The sequence below is a fragment of the Octopus bimaculoides genome, chromosome 24 (assembly GCF_046866305.1).
Source record: "Octopus bimaculoides isolate indiv1 chromosome 24, ASM4686630v1, whole genome shotgun sequence".
NCBI classification, from domain to species: Eukaryota; Metazoa; Mollusca; class Cephalopoda; order Octopoda; family Octopodidae; genus Octopus; species Octopus bimaculoides.
Genome location: NC_142951.1, coordinates 17,855,391 through 17,877,238, shown reverse-complemented (window position 1 = coordinate 17,877,238; position 21,848 = coordinate 17,855,391). Strand labels below are relative to the sequence as shown.

Below are 21,848 nucleotides of genomic sequence, written 5' to 3'. Positions count from 1 at the left end.
TGCCAGTGCCCCTGGACTGGCTCATGTGCGGGCAACACATGATATCTTTCGTGCGAGATCGTTGCCAGTGCCCATGGACTGGCTCTTGTGCGAGTGACACATGAGGTTTTTCGAGCGAGATCGTTGCTGGTGCCCCTGGACTGGCTCTTGTGCGGGTGGCACATAAAAGACACCATTTCGAGCGTGGCCGTTTTCATGCGGGTGACACGTAAAAGCACCCACTACACTCTCTGAGTGGTTGGCGTTAGGAAGGGCATCCAGCTGTAGAAACTCTGCCAAATTAGATTGGAGCCTGGTGTTGCCATCCGGTTTCACCAGTCCTCAGTCAAATCGTCCAACCCATGCTAGCATGGAAGGCGGACGTTAAACGATGATGATGATGAAAGAGCTGGGAGAAAAGAAATGAGCAGGGTTATTTACCCTCTTGGTGTTGTTGGTAGCCAGGTGGTCCAACTTCTAGCTCAGGTTGGGATTCTTTTGGGAATCCCTTCAAAAGTTTGTTTGTTCCTATATCATACGGGAAAACTTCCCTAATGTTTTTATATGTTGTTAGCAGCATGTCCACTAACATGAGCTATCCTGGCACTTTAAGAGTGCTGGTGTCATATATTGAACCCTCTCTCTCAATCTCTTTATTTTGAGCAATGAGGGCCATCAAATTTTTGTTGACCCTCCTATCTAGCACAAAATTTGGAGTCTGTGTGGTTGATATTTCTTTTGTAATCTCTCTTTTTGGGGTGAGGTGAGATTGTGATAGTGTTAGTTGTACTGGTGGTGATAGCTTTGATTATGTTGACAGTTGTGGAGCTGGTGGGGCTTATGTTGATGTGAGGTTGGGTGTCTTTTTTCCCTGTATTTGTTTTTGCATTTTTTAGTTTTGGGGTTCTTCTATGGAGTGTCCTGGATAAAGATGAGTGTGTGAGTGTGTGTGAGTGTATGTTTGTGTGTGAGTGTATGTTTGAGAGAAGGGGAGATGGAGAGCTGGGTTGAGGAGCACTCCAGGTGGTCGTCTTTGCCGATATTCTCATCAATGTTGGTAGTGCTGTTATTGCTGCTACTACTACTGTTGCTGGTCCTTCCACTGCAGATGGAGCCACTGCTGCAAACACCAATATCACCTCCGTTATTGTTGGTATTGTGGATTTTGGTGTGATTTTTTTTTTTTGTGATGCACCAGCCACTGTTGCAGCACTTTTCTTGCTTGCTGTAGTAGCAATGGCTGTAACATTAGTTGTGGGGCCCTCCTTTTTCCCCTTTTGTTTTTGTGTAGGTAGAATACCTTTAGATGATCCGTCGTTCCACAGACATGACATCTTGGTTATCTGCTCTCCACACTCTTAACTCTATTCCATTCTGCAGGGAGATCAGGTCTGGGATCCCCTCCAGCTGGTCTGGTTTTACATGGAGAAGTACCACCAGTGTGATCCCAGTCCAGTTCTCTCTCCTTGAGCTCTTGAGTGCTTGACCTCCAGGAGAGTTTCGCTCTCATCTAATACCACACAAGCAAGAATCCATCACAAATCTAGTTTATATGGTAATTTTCACTGCATTTCTTCCCAAATACATAAGGAAGTATATGAATTTTTCACTATGGCAGGCAGCCACCAACTGGTGAATTGCTAGGGCTACAGTCTTAAATAAGATTTCGACCCCACTGAAATGCTTTGCTCTCAATATATGGCCAATGTCTGGCCATATACCATGTAAGACCATTTCAATCTGGATGTTTATTTCCAGGTGTCAAGACTTGAGATTGATGCATCTGTAAAACATTGTTTTCTGGCTGTAGTAGCAAATGTCTCAGGAGGCAGAGCCAGCTCTGCTCTTCTTTCTTCAATTTTTCTAAATTTAGCCGCATTTGACAATTTAGAGGCTTTATCCACTAGGGAGAGTTCAAAAAGTTCTTTTGAGGTTCCATGCCCACAAAAGAGATTTTGCTATTGTTGCTGTTGGTGGAGTTGTAACTGCTTCCACTACTGCTACTGCCGCTACCATTACTACTACCTACTCCCACTCTGCCTTCACTATTAACATTGCTATTGCTGATGCTGCTCTGGTCACTGCTGTCACCTTCACTGCTTTTGCTGCTGCTTCTGTCTTCCTTGCCTGCCAGTACACCTGATGGCATTTGAACTGTAATCATCTCCGTTCTCTCCTCTCTTTCACCTGCCTTACTTTCAACATTATTACCATTGCCTGTGCCACTACACTATCCAAATGTCATATACACATTTCTCATGGAAGTAAGAGAAGGAAGTAGAAGGGAGTCTTCAGCTGTAAGAGGGCTGTCATGGGAAGTGTTCTCTTTCTGAATGCGTTCAAGCTGGACATAGCCATCTTGTAATAGATTTTGTTTTTAAAAATCAACAAAATGCTTTTTAAGGGAGGCAAAAATATTACGCCTTATGAAGCAAAACAGCTATTGTACACCAGCAAAAGCTTCCTGGTGTTTTCTTAGTAACAAATTGCAACAAAAATTCTATACAAACAATAGCACAAAACAGATGAAAACAATAATTTTAAACAAGAACCATATTCAACTTTACTCTTTTTCTTCTCTATGCTCTTCTTTTCTATTCATTCTTCACTCTGATGATGTTCCTTGTTTCAGATTGGTTTTATTACCAAATATGATTAATATTTTTACATATTTTGAATATCAATGGCAATACCATATAACTTTGGAAGCAGAAATATCTGTTAGATGGGATGCAGTCTATTTGCATTGAATTAATGAATAATAATTGATGTAAGTCAATTGTTGTTAATCAGTATTTCTTCATACACATACGTGTGTGCATGTATGCACAAACATATATTATGTTGTTGATATTGTCAACCGAGACATTACATCTTATTCTTCAAATGCTTCAATTCTGTGTATGTATATATATTTACTAGATTGCTGACAATTATCAATAGTTTTCCCCATTGTGGTGATGTGCCATTTACTATCATTAATAAAGCTGTCAGCATTTTTGCCAACACAGGTATGCTAGTAATAATAATATCTGGAAAATAAAATTATGCCAGATACAAAAAAGAAGTTAAATTATTGTGGTCATTGAAGAAGGTATTATACCTATTGCTGTTGGAGCCATGGGTACTATGAGAATCAAGCTCATAAACTGGATTGAAAAGATAGAATTAAAAGTGAAAATAGAGCATTTACAGAAAAGCGTTACTTCGAACTGCATGAATACTAGGAAGAGTTTTCGAAATCTGAATGAATAGTATTACACTAAGTTCACTGATTGTGGACAGCTGACACTGTTATATTCTCTAGCAAAGTTGCTGCGTTAAACAAGATAATTATAACAACAATAATATTAATCCTTTCTACTAGAGCAATGTTTTCCAAACTCTTCTGGTTAATGACACACTTTTTAAACATACATTATTTAGCAACACACCAATTAAGTTTTATGCAAACCTAACATTAATTATTTTAATATGATCTACCATGGCTATAAGCTGATGCATAAATTAATTGTAAAAGCAGAACATATCAAGAAAACCTTTCAATTATATTTTATAAATTTATAATTTACTAGCAGAGTTGCCCGTGTTACATGCAATTGAAGGATGAGACTTTTCTCTTATATTTCCTGTAAGGAACTGGAATAGATATGATTCGAATTTCATCAAAATTGCACATGTGGGTTCTTTCCCTCTTTACACACCCTAAAAAAATTCTAATCATGAGACATGTATCCCATACTATTAATCTTTATGCACATATTCCAAAATTTCAGTCTTCTGGAACCTGTAAAAAGGATTTTGCTCCTGAAAAATGGAGCTCATGGAGCTCTAAAATATGGGAATGAAGGCCCCTATTGGGGGTGGGTGTGTTAATGTCAACCAGAGAAGTTGAATTGTGGGGAATGTTTTTAACTTTGGTCTTATAAGTATACCTGTATATATGTGAGAGTATAGTTTCACTTTAATAGTTTCAGTATGAAATTGAAAGTATTAAAGTGAAAGTATTTGAAATTACAGTAGCGACATGTTATTGTTTCACTTTTGACATGTAATACTGAAATAGTGGAATAGTTTCAGTGTGAAAGTGAAAGTATCTGACATTACAGTAGAGAGATGTTATTGTTTCACTTTTGACACATAATACTGAAATAGTGGAGGAGATATGATATTGGTGTGGGCTTGAAGTATGCAAGAAGTTAAAAATTGTTTTGACCTAAGACACTACATGGACCCTAAGCAAGGCATGTGTTAATTTCAAATGACATTGGTTGTGTAGTTCTCGAGTTTTATGGATTCACACAGACACATATTCTCATCTTTATATATCTGATATTTATGCTCATATTCGAAAATTCTAGTGTTATGGATCCTGTAAAAAGGATTTTGCTCATGAAGAATGGAGCTCTTGGAGCTGAAAAATGTAGAAGTTAAGGCCCCTATTGGGGGTGGGTGTGTTAATGTCAAGCAGAGAAGTTGAATTGTTGGGAATGTTTTTAACTTGGGTGTAATATGTATTGTTTGAATTTCTTTGACATAGGAAATATATGTATGTTCACTGGGTTTGTAAAAGAGAGCAAAGCTACAGGAAACCAAAATACGAATGATCACGATAATCAGTAAGCTGCCCTAGCCTAGTCGTTACTACACTCCGATGTAGGATTCCTCACCATACAGGTGACAGGTATAGCTGTAAGATGCATTACGGATCTGTAGCAATTGGAACGGTATGACCCAATTGAAATAACAACGTGTGACGTTTGGAGTAAAGAGAAATGAAAGTGTCGCCTCTGGAGTTTGCAAATGACCACTATACCGATAGGTAACTGCAGAAAAAATTTACAATCAATAAATGTCTTAGAACAACTAGTCACTCATCTGGGAAGGCCTTGAAATCAATGTTACCAACTGGGGACTATGTGTGACCCAGTGATAATAAAAAGTGGAGATAAAGATGCGTCTCATTTTCTTAACAATTTATGCACCACATTGCAGAAATCACAATGTAAGTATATCTGAAAAGATAGTCTTACACTGTTGTACCGTTGAATTACAAATAATGCTCATCTGTTAGGTTCGGGTGACCCTATAGGTTCCAATAGTACAACTGTATTCGTCTTTGCTTAGGAAAAATGACTAAATTGTGGGTGTGAAGTCCCCATGAATGGGTCTTTGTGACTTCTAAGAAGAAATTTTAGAAATGTTACTTTATTTGTGTGTAATCTGTATGGTTAAAATTTCATCAACATCAAAAATATATGAATTTTCATGGTGGTTATGGCCGTTATACATAGAATATAATTTCTAAATTTCATAAAGATCCATTCAGTACTTTTTACGTAGTTTTGGATAAAAAAAACAAATGATTAATGTGTGCGTTTGTGTGTATGTGTGTGTGTGTGAGTGTATATATGTATAGATATCTGTATGCATGTATATATGTGTATATATGTGTACATATTACATGTACATCTATATATACATCTACACATATGTATACATATACATGTATGCATATAGATCTATATCTCTATATATATCTATACATATACGTGTACATATACATCTTTATGTATACATATACATCTCTCTCTCTGATACCATTAAAGTGAAAGTATCTGTCATTACAGTATCGAAATGTGATTGTTTCAGTTAGTGGAATAGTTTCATTTTTAAAGTGAAAGTATTTGACATGAGTGTTTTTGTTTCACTTTTGACACGTAATACTTAAATAGTGGAGGAGATATTATGTTGCTGTGGGTTCGAACTATGCAAGAAGTTAAACATTTTTTTTGACTAAAACACAACCGGGACCCTAAGTAAGGCACGTGTAAAATTTGAATGAAATTGGTTGTGTAGTTCTCGAGTTTTAGGGAAACACACACACACACAGACAGACAGACACACATTCTCATTTTTATATATATAGATAAGCAAAATAAAATACATTTCATATATTATCCCTTCTTGCTGTGCTCCCCCCCCCCGTCCGTTCTCTATTATCTATATATTTCTTTCCATGTAAACATCACTCGGTCTCTGTTTTGTCTTAAATTCATGCTTATTTATGTATTTCTTTTCTTTACCTTATTCAAGTTATCACTTTTCCCTTACTTTATTCAAGTTATGCTCCTCTAAGCCCAAACCTGTCTAAAATTTTGTCTCTCCTCCCTTTAAAAATTACGATTTAATTCTCATTCAATTATGTTACCGATTTAAGCATTTAATCTCACGATTTATACACTGCTGTCTCTTTCAACTTTGTTCTAAAAACCCAAGGAATTTAACCAGTGTGATGTACTGTTGCCTGTACCTCTCTCTCTCTCTGCATCACTACTTCTCTCTCCCCCTCTTCCTCTTCGACTCGTACGTGACCCCAAATCTATATAACCAGTTCAATTTCCAACTTCATCCTAATTCGTATTCGAATCTCTCTGCTGACATAACCACGGCGAAGCTCTCTTAGCTCGCAGTATGCCCGCCCTCCTACCCACTCCACCAGTACTGGAAGTTTAGATCATCTACCATCCTTAGCTGTCTCCCGTGAACACTGCTAGTGACCTTATACCACCCCTCCCCTCTTATCGACCTTATAGCGCATAAAGATTGTGTAGTATATGCAGGTTGTAGGTATTGTCTTGTTTATGAATTCTGCCAAATACAAGCTTTCTTTTCAGGTACATGACACTGCTTTCCCCCATTCCAGGGTCACATGGGCCCACTCCTCCCACACCGTCAGAATTGGCACTCTCAACGTCGACATGCTGAAAGGTAGGTCTGGTGAGATGCTTGAACGGAGACGCGTAGATTTGTGCTGCATCCAAGAAGTTAGATGGAGAGGAGGTTCCGCGAGGTTCCTCACAGGCAAAGAACACAGGTACAAGATTTTCTGGGCAGGGAACACTGACGGGGTCGGGGGCGTGGGAATACTCCTAACAGAGAAATGGGTTGATAAGATAATTGAGGTAGTTAGAATATGTGATAGAGTACTTAAGATTAGGCTAGTGCTTCATCATAGGTTAGCTACCGTCATCTCGGCCTATGCCCCTCAACTGGGGCTACCAGATGAGCAGAAAGACTGATTCTACGACATCATCCTGCAAACTACCTCGTTGACGAATGACAGGGACCTTCTCTTTGTGGCTGGCAATTTCAATGGTCATGTTGGACGTCATGCAGGGGGTTTCCATGGCATTCATGGAGGCTATGGCTTCGGTTCCCGCAATGAGGAGGGAACCAGACCGCTGGAGTTCTGTAATGCAAACGATCTTATGGTTTGCAATACAAACTTCAAGAAACCTGCCTGTTACCTAGCCACCTACCGCTCTGGCAGACACTCTAGCCAGATCGACTACATCCTCGCCAGAAATAGGGAAAGAGGGCGGCTTATAAATGCCAAAACCTTCCCTGGCGAAGAATGTACCCCTTAACACAGATTAGTAGTTAGTGACTTCAGGATCAAGGCAAAAAGGATGCCCAGAAGTAGTAGACCGACTTGGAGGAGAAGGGTTTGGAAACTTAAAGATCCAGCAAATGGACAGAGATTTAGAGACATACTACTTGAAGCATTTGACGAAATAGAAGGGGATATAGCATCATACAAGATGGAAGACAACTGGAGGTTCCTTCGGGACAACATGCTGAGTGCCACCGACCAGATCTGTGACTAGTGTAAAGTCCCCTCTCGACCCAAAGTAACTTGGTGGTGGAACAGTGTGGTTGACAGGGCTATCAGACAAAAGAAACAGGCTTGGAAGGACTGGAAGAATGGAGGTAGCAGGGAAGTGTATCAGACTGCTAGAAGGGAAGCTAAGAGACAGGTTTATTTAGCCAGAAGGGAAGCAGATAAGAAAAAATTTGCCAATGTTCTGCGCCATGAGAACCAAAGACTTGAAGTATTTCGTGTTACAAGACAGTGTGTGAGAGAGAATCGTGATGTCGTGAGAGAGAAATGTGTTCACATGGATGATGGTACGCTTGCTCAAAATGTGGCTGCTAAGAAAGAGGTTTGGAGACGCCACTATGAAAGACTGCTCAATAAAGAGAATGAATGGGAGAAAGAGAGTCTGCCGAATGTCAACCCAACAGAGGGACCAGCTATTCGAGTTGACAGTACCATGGTAGATAAAGCAATAATGAGTATGAAGACAGTGAAAGCCCCCGGCCCATCAGGAATCACTGCAGAGATGCTCAAAATATCTGGCAGTGTCGGCTATAGCCTAGTCACCCATATTGTTAACCAGGTGGTACACGAAGGAGACATACCCAATGACTGGTGTAGCAGCACCATAGTCAACTGTTACAAAGGTAAAGGTGATGCTTTAGATACAAATAATTACAGAGGCATCAAGTTGTTGGATCAGGTAATGAAAGTCACAGAGAGGGTCATAGCCCAACTAATTAGGGAGTGAGTCAGCTTAGATGAGATGCAGTTTGGGTTTGTGCCAGGGAAAAGCACCACTGATGCTATATTTCTGGTAAGACAGATGCATGAGAAATACCTAGCCAAGGATAAACCTCTGTACCTGGCTTTCGTTGACATGGAGAAAGCCTTTGACAGGGTCCCCCGATCTCTTATCTGGTGGTCAATGAGGAAACTAGGGATAGAAGAATGGTTAGTGAGAGCTGTGCGAGCCATGTACAGAGACGCTGTCAGTAAGGTGAGGGTTGGCAATGAGTACAGTGAAGAATTCCGGGTAGAGGTAGGGGTCCACCAAGGTTCTGTCCTGAGCCCCCTCCTATTTATCATTGTCCAGCAGGCGATAACAGAGTAATTCAAGAGAGGATGCCCCTGGGAGCTCCTCTATGCTGATGACCTTGCACTAATTACTGAATCACTATCAGAATTAGAGGAGAAGTTTCAGGTGTGGAAGCAGGGACTAGAATTGAAGGGCTTTAGGTTCAACTTAGCTAAAACCAAAGTTCTAATAAGTAGGAAGGTAGACAAAACACAGACCCCTTCAGGTAGATGGCTCTGCTCGATCTGTAGAAAAGGTGTAGGTAGAAACTCTATAAGATGTACCCAGTGCAAGCTATGGACACATAAGAGGTGCAGCAATATCAAAGGCAGGTTAACTAGGAAGTTAGTCTTTGTATGTGGCAGATGTTCAGGTGCAATAAACACTGTAAACAAACAGGAAACAACTTCTGTCTCATTCCAGGGAGAAAAACTAGAGGTAGTTGATAGCTTCCGCTATCTGGGTGACCAAGTTAGTAGTGGGGGTGGGTGTGCTGAAAGTGTAGCTGCTAGAATAAGAATAGCCTGGGCAAAGTTTAGAGAGCTCTTACCTCTGCTGGCGACAAAGGGCCTCTCGCTCAGAGTAAAAGGCAGACTGTATGATGCATGTGTATGAACAGCCATGCTACATGGCAGTGAAACATGGGCCTTGACTGCTGAGGACATGCGTAAGCTCGCAAGGAATGAAGTCAGTAATCTCTGATGGATGAGTAATGTCAGTGTGCATACCTGACAGAGTGTAAGTATCTTGAGAGAAAAGTTGAACCTAAGAAGCATCAGTTGTGGTGAGCAAGAGAGACGATTACGCTGGTATGGACATGTGGTGAGAATGGATGAGGATAGCTGTGAGAAAAAGTGCCACACCCTAGCGGTTGAGGGAACCTGTGGAAGAGGCAGGCCCAGGAAGACCTGGGATGAGGTGGTGAAGTACGACCTTCGAACATTGGGCCTCACCAAGGCAATGACTTCTGACCGAGACCTTTGGAAATATGCTGTGCATGAGAAGACCTGGCAAGCCAAGTGAGACCAAAATCCAAAGCCTCTGCCAGGGATGTAGCCAGCCCACTTACGCGTAACATTCCTTCTTTGGACACTAAACTCCACTTGCGAAGACCTGTTGGGGCAAGCGAAAGCGAAATCGTGATGGCACCAGTACCAGTAAATCACTAAGAGCACTGTCCGAGCGTGATCGTTGCCAGAGCACCAGCTGTCTGGCTTTCCTGCCGGTGGCACGTAAATAGCAGCATTTGAGCGTGACCGTTATCAACGTCACCTTCCTGGCACTTGTACCAGTGGCACGTGAAAAGACATTCGAGCAAGTTCATTGTCAGTCCAGCTGGACTGGCTCCTGTGCAGGTGGCATGTAAAATACACCATTTCGAGCGTGGGCGTTGCTAGTACCCTGTGACTGGCCTTCATGCCGGTGGCACGTAAAATACACCATTTCGAGTGTGGCTGTTGCCAGTACCCCGTGACTGGCCTTCGTGCCAGTGGCATGTAAAAGCACCCACTACACTCTCTGAGTGGTTGGCGTTAGGAAGGGCATCTAGCTGTAGAAACTCTGCCAAATCAGATTGGAGCCTGGTGTAGCCATCTGGTTTCACCAGTCCTCAGTCAAATCGTCCAACCCATGCTAGCATGGAAGGCGGACGTTAAACGATGATGATGATGATTTTCAAGAGAAATGTGAGTTATCATTTATCTATAATAATCTGTAAATATGTGCAAGGATTAATAAAAATATAACTTTTATAACTTTCTATTTCAGTGAGATACATGAGCTTGATTGGAAAAACGAGATTTTGAATATTAAGTGGAATACCAGATAATGACACTTGCAATTCACTCTGAAGCATTTTAAAGTTTCTATGTTTCAATGCCTTTAAATTTAGCATTGCTGAAAAAGATGCTTTGCAAATGTATGTAGTAGAAAACTGCAAAAGAATTTGTAAAGTTTTTTTAGCTAGGTTTGGATGCTTCTTTGCAACATGAATCCAAATGTTCTGTAAGTTCCCCTCTTCATAAATCAATAATAGACACCAATTATTCTTGATTTTTGGCTGGTTCTTCTTTGGTAAGTGAAAAATCAATCATATCAGTTTCAAGAAATGGATTTCTGATCCAATCATAGTTTTGGATTTCAATATTTGGAAAATATCTATCTACCTAGGTCGTCTCTCAGGACGCCCCAAAAGGGTAGAAGAACTACTCTGTGGTCAACAGCCAATTCAACAAGTACCTCATCACGGTGAAGTGCCTGTGTGTTCCATTGACCTGGAGAGCTATGCTGGAAGGAGAGAAATCTTCAGGCAGGTCTTACCAGGCCAGATAGATCAAAGGGTAGAAGACAAACAAAACCTTAACCATTATAGGATTAAACCTCAACAACAATAAATCGAAGTGTTGGCAGCAGGGCATGAATTTAGTTATCGGCAGGACCTAACAGATCAGATTTGTGGCTTTGAACTGACAGGATGTCATGCAGAGGATCTTGAATATAAGACAATGCTAAATGGTCAACAATTAATGAGCTGATCTCACACTCACAAGTTTTGGAAAACATTTCAAAATTTCCTTCTTTTACTATGCGTTTCCAAATTGTTATCTTGTCTCTCATAGCAAAAACTTTTATCATCTGATATTAAGATATTTTCTGCTTTTCCCTGTTTACCTGCATTAATTTTACTCAAATATATCCGAAAGATATGCCAATTTGGTGCACTAAAGTTCATCTTGAATCAGATTTTGGAATTCATTCTATTGATTTTCTTCAAAAAGTTTAAGCATCATTTTTCCCAATTCATATATATGACAAAGCACATGACTTTGAAAGCCAATGAGATTCGTATATGTGACAAAGCACATGACTTTGAAAGCCAATGAGATTCGTATATGTGACAAAGCACATGATCTCTTAAAAGCCAACAAAATGGTGTTCCCATTTCTTCACAAATATGAGCAAATAATTTTGATTTAAGAGGTCTACTTTTGATGTAATTGACCATTTGAACCACTTTGTTTATAAGTCTTTGTAAATCATCTCCAACAGTTTGTGCAATTAGTGCTTGGGCAAGTGTCTTCTACTATAGCCTCAGGCCAATCAAAGCTTTGTGAGTGGATTTGGTAGATGGAAACTGAAATAAGTCTGTTGTGTGTGTGTGTGTGTGTGTGTGTATGTGTGTGTGTGTGTGCACGTGCGCATGTGTGTGTGTGTGTGTGTGTGTGTGTCTGTCTGTCCCCACCACCATTGCTTGACAACTAATATTGGTGTGTTTACATCCCTGTAACAGCTTGGCAAAAGAGACCAATAGAATAAGTACTAGGCTTACTAAGAATATGTCCTGGGGTCGATTTGTTCAACTAAAAGCGGTGCTCCAGCATGGCCACACTCAAATGACTGAAACAAATAAAAGAACAAAAGAATTCCAAGAATGGAGTTTTGTATCTTCTTTAGAAACCAGCTCCTTCCTCAGAGGAGGAATTTAGATAATTAAAAACAAGAGAATATATATATATAGGCTTGGATAGGCACCTTCGGCATACAAGCATGCATGTATGTATGTATGTATGTATGGGTGTGCATGTGTGTGTGTGTGTGTGTAATTTTGTTTCACTCTCTCTCCTTGCCTTGGATCATGTGATAGTTGTAAGCAAATGTCACTGTCTTGCAAGCAATGTCATTTGTTTCCAGCTTCCATGGAAACATGTTTGGGCATGGTGAAGTATTACTTGGAAAACAGGAAAGGTTTGGCAATAGGAAGAGCATCCAGTTGTGCAAAATCTGTCTGATCCATGCAAGCATAGAAAAGTAGATATTTCATTCATTTTGTGGACGGTAATATTAACAACCAAGACATTAAAACCACACCTGATTGTTCAAGTGTTTCAATTCTGTCTATGTACATATATTTACTCAATTGTTCACATTTATGAATGGTTTCTCCCTTAGTTTTGAAGCACTATTTTCTATCATTATTAAAATTTTTGGCAATTTTTATGACAGGGGTATGCTAATAGTAATCTCCATCATTCGCACATGTGTAATATATGCTCACCATACTGACTAAGTGTTGGACTATACCCGAGTAAGTAATATTCATTAAAAGTGTTGGACTATATCTAAGTAATACTCATTAAAATTTATTTCTATTTTCCAAATGAAATGATATTATTCAACCTTAGGATAACAAACAGGAAATATATACTTTAAACTTGTTACACAAAAATTACGAAAAAATACACGTGCAAAACCATTTAACACCAGAAATGAACAGACTGGTACTCTACAAAAATGATGACCATCAAAATAAAGGGCTGGATGTTATTCCTCATGTCCCACAAATAAAATCAAAAAAGCATAGATGGATACATGAGGAATATATTTCAATCCTACATGCTTATTTTATAGCAGTGCTCTATCTACAGAACAAAAACACAACAACATTTACATATAAAATCTGGAAGTAAAATAACCTAGATAAAGATTTGGATACAGCAATGAACCCTAATAAACTAGCTAACATACGGAGATATATTCTGAAAACAAAAAAATATGAGAATAAAAAATGGAACACTTTAAAGGAAAAATACATCAGGAAAATGTAGATAGTAACCCCATAGCAATGCCAAATAATATAAGCACTGGGACTGTAAATTACAAAGACAGACATAACTTGTCTAACAAAAACGAAGTAAACAATGAAAGACAACAAATCCAGACCATAGGAATGTATAATGATAAGCAAAATGCACCAAACCAGAACACCACAGACAAAAATATGAACGGGAGAGAATACGAAACAAATCTAAAACCTGGAAACAGTGAAGGTGAAACTAACGATTACGATACTCTAAAAATAAGCATAATCAAAGAATTGAAAGCCACAGATCTCAGTATGGACCACCGATAGTACCTCCGAAAAATAAAAATTGATAATAAAACATCAAGAATAAATAGCATGAACCTGGCTGTCACAGAATAGCCACAGAAACAAATGCCAATATGACCAGGTTAAATAATATGCAGCAGTCTCTGTGGCCACAAAAGAAGCTGGATACCCACTAAAACCCATCCAAACAGGAGTATAACCACCCAAACAAAGCCTGTGGATAAATAATACCCAGAAAAAATAAAAGGATTTTTAATTGCAGCCAGCACAAGATCAAAGCCTTCCCACCAGAAATTACCAAAAACATGTAATGAAAAGAAATACAAGTAATTGCAGAATATGTGGAGATGGAGAAAAAACAATAAATCATATGGTCTCTGGCTACCCAGTCCTAGCTAAGAAGGAATATATTTACAAACACGACAGAGTTGGGACCTATATACACTGGAAGCTATGCCAACAATATAGAATAACAACAGAAAATAAAAGGTCACAGAAAATGCAAAATCAATCATACTCTGGTAGATGCCAATACACACAGATAGAGAAATTAAGGCCAATAGGTCAGATATTGTCAGAGATCACCAAGAAAAAAAATGCTTTCAAATCAATGTGTCAATGCCAATAGATTACAATGTTTCTCTAAAAGAAATGAAGAAGCTTTCAAAATACAAAGATCTAGAAAGAGAGGTAACTTGAATGTGAAGTCTAAAAACAGAAACAATTCCTATCATAGTAGGCACATTAGGTATGATAAGACATCAGGACTAACAAGTATATGTAATATACAGAAAATAGCACTACTAGGACCACACATATCCTATGTAAAACACTTTCAATAGTGAAAATAAGAGCATCACAACAAACCGCAGCACATCACACAATGCACACAGAGCTGTGCTTGGTAGTGCAGTGAAAACACATGATAAAAATAAGACTACTGAATAATAATAATAATAATAATAATAATAATAATAATAATAATAATAATAATAATAATAATAATAATAATAATAATAATAATGATGATGATGATGATGATAGTTTTAAATTTTGGTACAAGGCCAGCAATTTTGGGGGTCTCCCCCCAAAAGTCGACAACATTGACCTTAGTGTTCAACTGGGACTTATTTCACCAACCCCTAAAAGGTGAAAGACAGAGTCTACCTCAGTGAAATTTGAATTCAGAACGTAAAGATGAACAAAATGCTGCTAAGCATTCTGCTAGCTTGCAGCCCAAGTACTAATAATCCTTTTTACTGTAGGTCAAAGCCAGAAATTTGGGAGGAGATGGGGACAGTCGATTACATCAACTCCAATGCATGACTTATATTTTTTCCATTGATTCTGAAAGGATGAAAAACAAAATCAACCTTGATGGAATTTGAAGTCAGAATGTAAAGATGGACGAAATGCCACTAAGCCTTTTGCCTGGCATGCTAACAGATTCTGCCAGCCTGCTGTCCTAATCACAATGCTATTAACATCCTTTACTTTCTTATCAGTGAGGATACCAAAAATTCACAGATGTTTAAATAGCAGGGGGGGGGGGCTTACAAAGAGGTGGGCAAGATGGGCAAATTATACAAAAAGGAGGGGAGGAGTGAAAAACATACAATACATAATAGGATAAGTTAAGAAGTGTAGATAAAGACACAAATAATTACACATAGCAAAATAGATAAGTACAATAAAAAAAAAACTAATTAAAACAAAATATGCGTGTGTATAAAATTTTAAAAATCCACTTTCATTGATCCACTGTTTTGATTATGTTTTCCTTCTGATGTCCCCAATGCTTCACTGTATTGTTTGATACTTATTCCCAAATCTTCCATATTGGCACCACAGTCCTAACAAACAAGTGAGTACCTTTGCATAATTCTTTCAAATTTTGGCACAAGGCCAGCAAAAATATAAAAAAGAGTTTTCTTATTAAAACCACATGAGAGAATACATTGCAAGTGAAAGGTGTATAACTATATAGATTAACCAATCAAACTGCAGTGCAATAAGACCAATCAATGATATAGTGCCTACCAACCTGATACAGTGCAGGGCTGTCAGCAACATGTGGGTAGAGTCTAAAGAATGGACGAAGTTGGGAGGAAACGCATTCTTCTGTTTCACAGAGTTTGGCTTTCTGGAAAAATAGAGTCCAAAGAACTGATATTAGATATTAGACATTTTGAGAACAGAATCAATGTTGAGCCTAAAAGTATAAATTACATTTGAGAGTGAATGGCAGAGTTTTTATAGTGTAATTGGTTATGAGCCTCTAAATCTAAAATTCGATATATGATTTGAGTTTTGTCAGCTGGATAGTTGGTCATTAATTGAAATGGGATTTATAAAGACATTTACACTGAAAGGACAGTAAATGAAGAATAATATTATATTATTAGAGAGTGTAATACTAAAGAATGGTGCGAGCATGGTTGTGCTGTTAAGAAATTTGCTTCCTAATCATGTGCTCTTGGGTTCAATCCCACTGAGTTGTACCTTAGTTTCTTCTACAAAACCTGCAGGCTGTCTAAAGCCTAGTAGATGGATTTAGTAAACAGAAGCTGAAAGAATCCCACCATACACATGTGTGTGTATGTGTGTATTTGGATGTACCCTTGAATGGATATCATGATAAATTAGTTATTGAGAAAGATTAGATGATAACAGTATGGAAGTCTACAGAACAGGATCAAATTTAATTACTCCTGTTAGATAGGCAGAGGGAAGGCAAATGCAAATCACTTTTGTCATGTGTTAAGAAAGCCTTGAGAATGTTCCACAGTCACTGAATGTCAAACTTTGACATGATGATACAATACTTAAAAGAAATAATAGTTATACGAAGGAATGCTTTATTCACACTAACTTGCACAGAATATTAGTGACAATGGCATGTAAGTTATAGGAATGGCAGTATTACAGTCAGGAAAACTAGAGGTATAAGAAGGACTGCTTCAGTCACAAAAACTTCGAAAATTTTGTCCTATTTGATTGGTTTCTATGGAGTTACCATTTATCATATTCCACATGTATTGGTCAATTCACTGTAACTCTAACATTCTTTAAGAAATTGTTGTGACTTAAACATTCCTTCCTACACCTCTAGCATGTGATACTAGTGTTCCTTACTATGACTGATTTTCCTATAGTTATAGGAAAGAAATGTTTGAGAGATAGTAATTATATAATTTTGTATATGAAAGTATTTCTAGCCTTGATCTAAAAATATTTTGAAGGTTATAATCCTGCCACCTCTAGATGTGTGCTTTTAACAACTGAAGGAATGTGATTCTGATTTATGAAGAAATAATTTCTTCTTTTTCTTTTCGGTGTAGTTATACTATTGCATTTACAAATCAGTCCTCACTACCAGATGATTTACAGTGAATATCAACTGATATCAACATGACTCTGTGTTCATTTACAAAACACTATACCTCACCAGTCATTCTAAAAACAAACAGTCCATGCTCCATGCTGATATGGGTTGGACTGTTTGACAGGATCCAATGGGTCCAAGGACTGCATCATGCACTGATGTCTGCTTTTGCATGGTTTCTATCACTAGATGCCCTTTACAGTATGTACTGGGTGCTTTTTTTCATGCCATTAACACTACTGATATCACCATGCAGCTTGAAAGATGACAAGCCCTAAGGGAGGAAGTGTTGACTTTATGCTAGGGGATGAACAGTTATGTATGAATAAAGGGAGGGGGCAAGGCAGTCTCTTGTAGAAGAGCTGCATAGTTAATAACATTTAGCAAGGAAAGAAAAGAATGATCATTAGGAGCTTCAAAGAGATAGATAGTTGAAATGAGGTGTCCAGGTGGCCCCTACAAAGTATGAGGTGAGTAGAAGTGGGTCATATAGGAATTGCACAACTGTATGAGGAACAGGAGATGATGTGATGGAGAGGCAGCCTGCAACTGTAAAAAACTGTACCAAGGTTGATATAATGAGGTAAAAAATTGCAAGCTGCCAGTTTTCTCACTAGTGGAGAGGCCATAAAACTACACCATCTCTGTCCAATACTGGTCCAGAATGTGGCTAGAAATATATAGTCTATGGTACAGGAATAGCTGTGTGATAAATACTTGCTTCTCAATCTCTGGGTCACAGGTTCAGAGCCTCTGCACAGCACCTTGAACAAAGCTCTTCTATAGCCCTGGGCCAACTGAAGTTTTGTGAGTGGATTTGGTAGACGGAAACTGAAAGCTTGTCCCATGTGTGTGTATGTCTCCCTCCTAGCAATGACAAAGCAAGTTTCATCAGCCTCCAAATAGTGTCCTTCATTTTCAAACATCTGTGAAAACACATCAGGTCACAGGAAAATATAACCATACTTGGAAAATGACGAGGGTTGGTGACACAAAGGGCATCTGGCTATAGAAAAATCTACCAACAAATTCTGCCTGGTCCATGCGAGCATGGAAAAGTTGAAATAATGATGATGATGATGATGATATGAACCCAAACATATTCTGTTTTGTAACTCTTATACAATTTTGTTAAAAACTGCTGAACTTTTAATTACATTTTAAAGACAACCTTGGTCACCTAATTCTAATAAAACTAATGAAACAAAAATTATATTAGAGAGAGAATTTATTAAAAAAAAACTTATTATTTAGAAAATGGTGAATTCTATTTCTTTTATCAAATAATTATAGAAATTTTTTTTATAGAATCCACTGCGAAACATTACCCTAAAGAATGGTTCAACAAGGTCATTGTTATTATTGTCCTCATCACCACTATCAACATTTTATGTCTCATTTCCATGCTGGCATGTGCCAGACAAATTGCCACAGTCCAAGTCAGTTCTTATATCAAGTTATTACCTTCCTAAATGTGTCAGAAAACAACACCTCACTTCTTGATTTTTTTTATGGCTGGATACTCTTTCTATCATCAAGTCCTTTACAGATTGTACTGGGTGCAGTTTATCATGTCACTAGCAATAGAGAGATTATTATGTCCTTACCAAGACTAAAGGGCTTTCCTTGACTCTACATTGTCTTGAATACTACAAATATTGTGTTGAGTCAAAAGTTCTGCAATATTTTGGTAACTTATTTGCTTTGTTTGACAAGTTACAACACAAACAACCTAGCATTCAAAGTAGAGGTCATTGTGTTGCACAATCTGAAACCATCTTTCAACTAGTTCTTTGATCTCACGCTGATACCAGTTCATGTCCTTCATGCATTGTGAGCACAGGAAGTGAGCCATGGATCAAAACAAGAAATAATCCATGGGAGATATTTTCCGCAATCATAATGTGCATAAGCAGTGCTTAAGCAAGTGGAGGTGGAAGCTTCAGTGAAGGAGTTCTTCATCTTGAGGGACAAGAACTGGTAGAAATGTGGGATCAAAGAACTGGAAGAATTATAACTTCAGACAAGGAAACACGATGGCTTCTGCTTAGAATGCTAGGCTGCTTTTTTATAATTTGATGAATAAAGAAAATAAGTTATCAAAATATTGTTAAACTTGTGACTCAACACAATAAGACAGAGTAAGGCAAAGACACATGAAGTAAAATAAATTTTTCATTAAAAAAAAGGTTCCTCACTCAAAAGTCGAAGACAGATTGCTATGTGAGACACCCCAACGCTGCATGGAAGCAATTTTGTGATAGGGCTGCACAACTGGTAATCCAAGAGGAGTTGTCCAGTTGACTGGTTGTTGACAAACTGTAGAAATCTGGTGGGCACACAGTGTCAGCCATATCTGGAAGAGAAGAAAGACATACAATAATGACAAAACAAATAACTCACAACTTCAAATGTTTAAATAGTCCTTCATACCTTTGTGAATTTGTGTAATGTTGTTATTTAGTGCAAGATCAGCTCTATGAACAGGTACAGGCATGGTTGTGTGGTAAGCTCACTTTGCAACCACATGGTTTCGTGTTCAGGCCCACCACATGGCACTTTGGGTAAATGTGTTCTACTATGGCCCTAAGCTAACCAATGTTTTGTGAGTGAATCCAGTATTTGGTAGACAGAAACTATATGTATAACTATATGTGTGTATGTGTGTGTGTCTTTGTGTATGATCCCTCCACCACTTGATACTAGGTACTGATTTGTTTACAGCCCTGTAACTTAGATGCTTTGGCAAAAGAGACCAACAGAATAAGCACCAGACTTTAAAAAATAAATACCAGGGTTGATTTGTTCAACTAAACCCTTCAAGGCAGTACCTCAGCATGGTTGCAATCTGAAATAAGTAAAAGATATTTAGGACTATATAGTTGAAAGTGTTTATTTTACTAACAATATTATAGAGTGCAAGTAGAGGGAGATTTGGTTGCTATTTCTTACAGGTTAAATTGGCTCATATTTTTGTAATGTTTTCTCAATGCTGTCCATCTTTTTGCCTGCATCTATGTCTGAACGTCTGTCTACAAGCATACAGTCAACAGGTAAAAGAGTAAAAAGTGTAAATATATCATCATCATTATTTCAAGTTGTCTTTCCATGCTGGTATGTGTGAGATGAGTCATCACAGTTCAAGTCAGTTCTTACTGAGAACCACTGCCCTCATACAGAAGTCAGACAAATGTATGTTTCATTTTTGGTTTAGTTTCTACAGTTGGAAGACCTTTCTATCACCAACCATTCAATAAATTCAAAGACTACTCACTACTCAAGGATGTGTAAGTTTTCTCATGGCAACATGGTATAAAGGAAGAGAGTAGTGACAGAAGAGCTAGAGTAGGTGAGTGATGGCAGTAAGAGTATGCTGGTAGAAACAGAGTGACTGGTGTGAGAAAAGAGCAAGAGAGAGACTGATGGGTAATAATAGAGGTAGAAAACAGTAAGATTTATGAATTGTGGCCTGGGGGAGAGTGACTGATGACTGGTGACTAGAAAGAGTGAAGGTAGAAGATATACTGGGTATAAAAAGGTTCGATGCAGTCTTTTAAACATAAGCCTTACAATGGGGAACGGTGATGAGAGTCGTAGCACGAGAATAAAATGCAGGTGGGCCTGTGCAATTTGTTACTATGAGTGGCATAAATGAAAGATGGATAAGTGAAGGAGAGATGAGTGACAGGGAGATGAGCAGCTGGGAAATGACTGATAAGGAAATGAGAATACATGCATACATATGTGTGTGTGTGTATACATTTCTCTCTGTGTATATATATATATATATATATATATATATATATATATATATATATATATATATATATATGGATAGATATATAAATATATATATATAAATATATATATATATATTAAATATATACTTTTATAAAACAAATTTTACAAAATATATAGTATCTGTTAACAGTCTTAGCCAAAAACTCACAGCTGAGTTTTTGTATATATATATGTATACATGTCTCTTAAAGGATAGAGCTCAAAATCAATGCATTGAAGATACTTTATTGCAGCAACAATTATAATAACAGAAACAACCACAATAAGCCAAACCTATGCACATTTCAATAGGGTATCCCGGAAAAATAAACCACATCATCAGATGTCTCGTAAAATATTGTAACAAATTACAACATATTACAAATTTCTGGATACTCCATCTCATCAGGGTCGCATTATTGCCATCACCAATACTATTATTAGCAAAACACACACATCATCCAAGAGGGTGAAAGAATAATCGACGGCACGCAACCTACCATCGTTATTTTCTTACAGAATGTAAACAAACCAGTCAACCGAAATCCAGCGACGTACACCGCCCGGTTTACAGCGTAAAAATCCCTTGCCAAAAATTCATCCCCCCTGTACATCAAGATTTCCTATCGGATCTTCCTATAACGATAGTGTATTAATTAATTCATTAATTATACCCGCCCACGCCCACGCACACCACCACCCACATGCCCACACGTACCCCCACACACACATATACCTATACTTAGATGTACACACCAATATATATTTATATGTATTTTTTATGTATAACCATACACTCAAACACATATACACACAAACACATATATACACTCACATATGCATGCATATACATATACACACATACAGATACACATGCACCCCACATACACGCGCACAGATACACACACACACACATTTACATATATATGTAAATGTGTGAGTGCATATGCATATGTGAGTGTATATATGTGTTTGTGTGTATATGTGTTTGAGTGTATGGTTATACATAAAAAATACATATAAATATATATTGGTGTGTACATCTAAGTATAGGTATATGTGTGTGGGGGGGTACGTG

At 38.1% G+C, this 21,848-nt stretch overlaps 1 protein-coding gene across 1 annotated transcript in view; it reads right to left on the bottom strand.

Annotated features, from left to right (window-relative positions):
• LOC106880721 (DNA-directed RNA polymerase, mitochondrial) overlaps positions 1-21,848 on the bottom strand; it is a 272,154-nt gene that overhangs the window by 39,290 nt on the left and 211,016 nt on the right. The window contains exons 25-26 of the mRNA XM_089341545.1: positions 19,189-19,346; positions 15,650-15,748 (exon numbers count right to left, since the gene is read on the bottom strand). Coding sequence (XP_089197671.1) covers positions 15,650-15,748; positions 19,189-19,346 — 257 coding nt within the window. The remainder of the gene's footprint in view (positions 1-15,649; positions 15,749-19,188; positions 19,347-21,848) is intronic.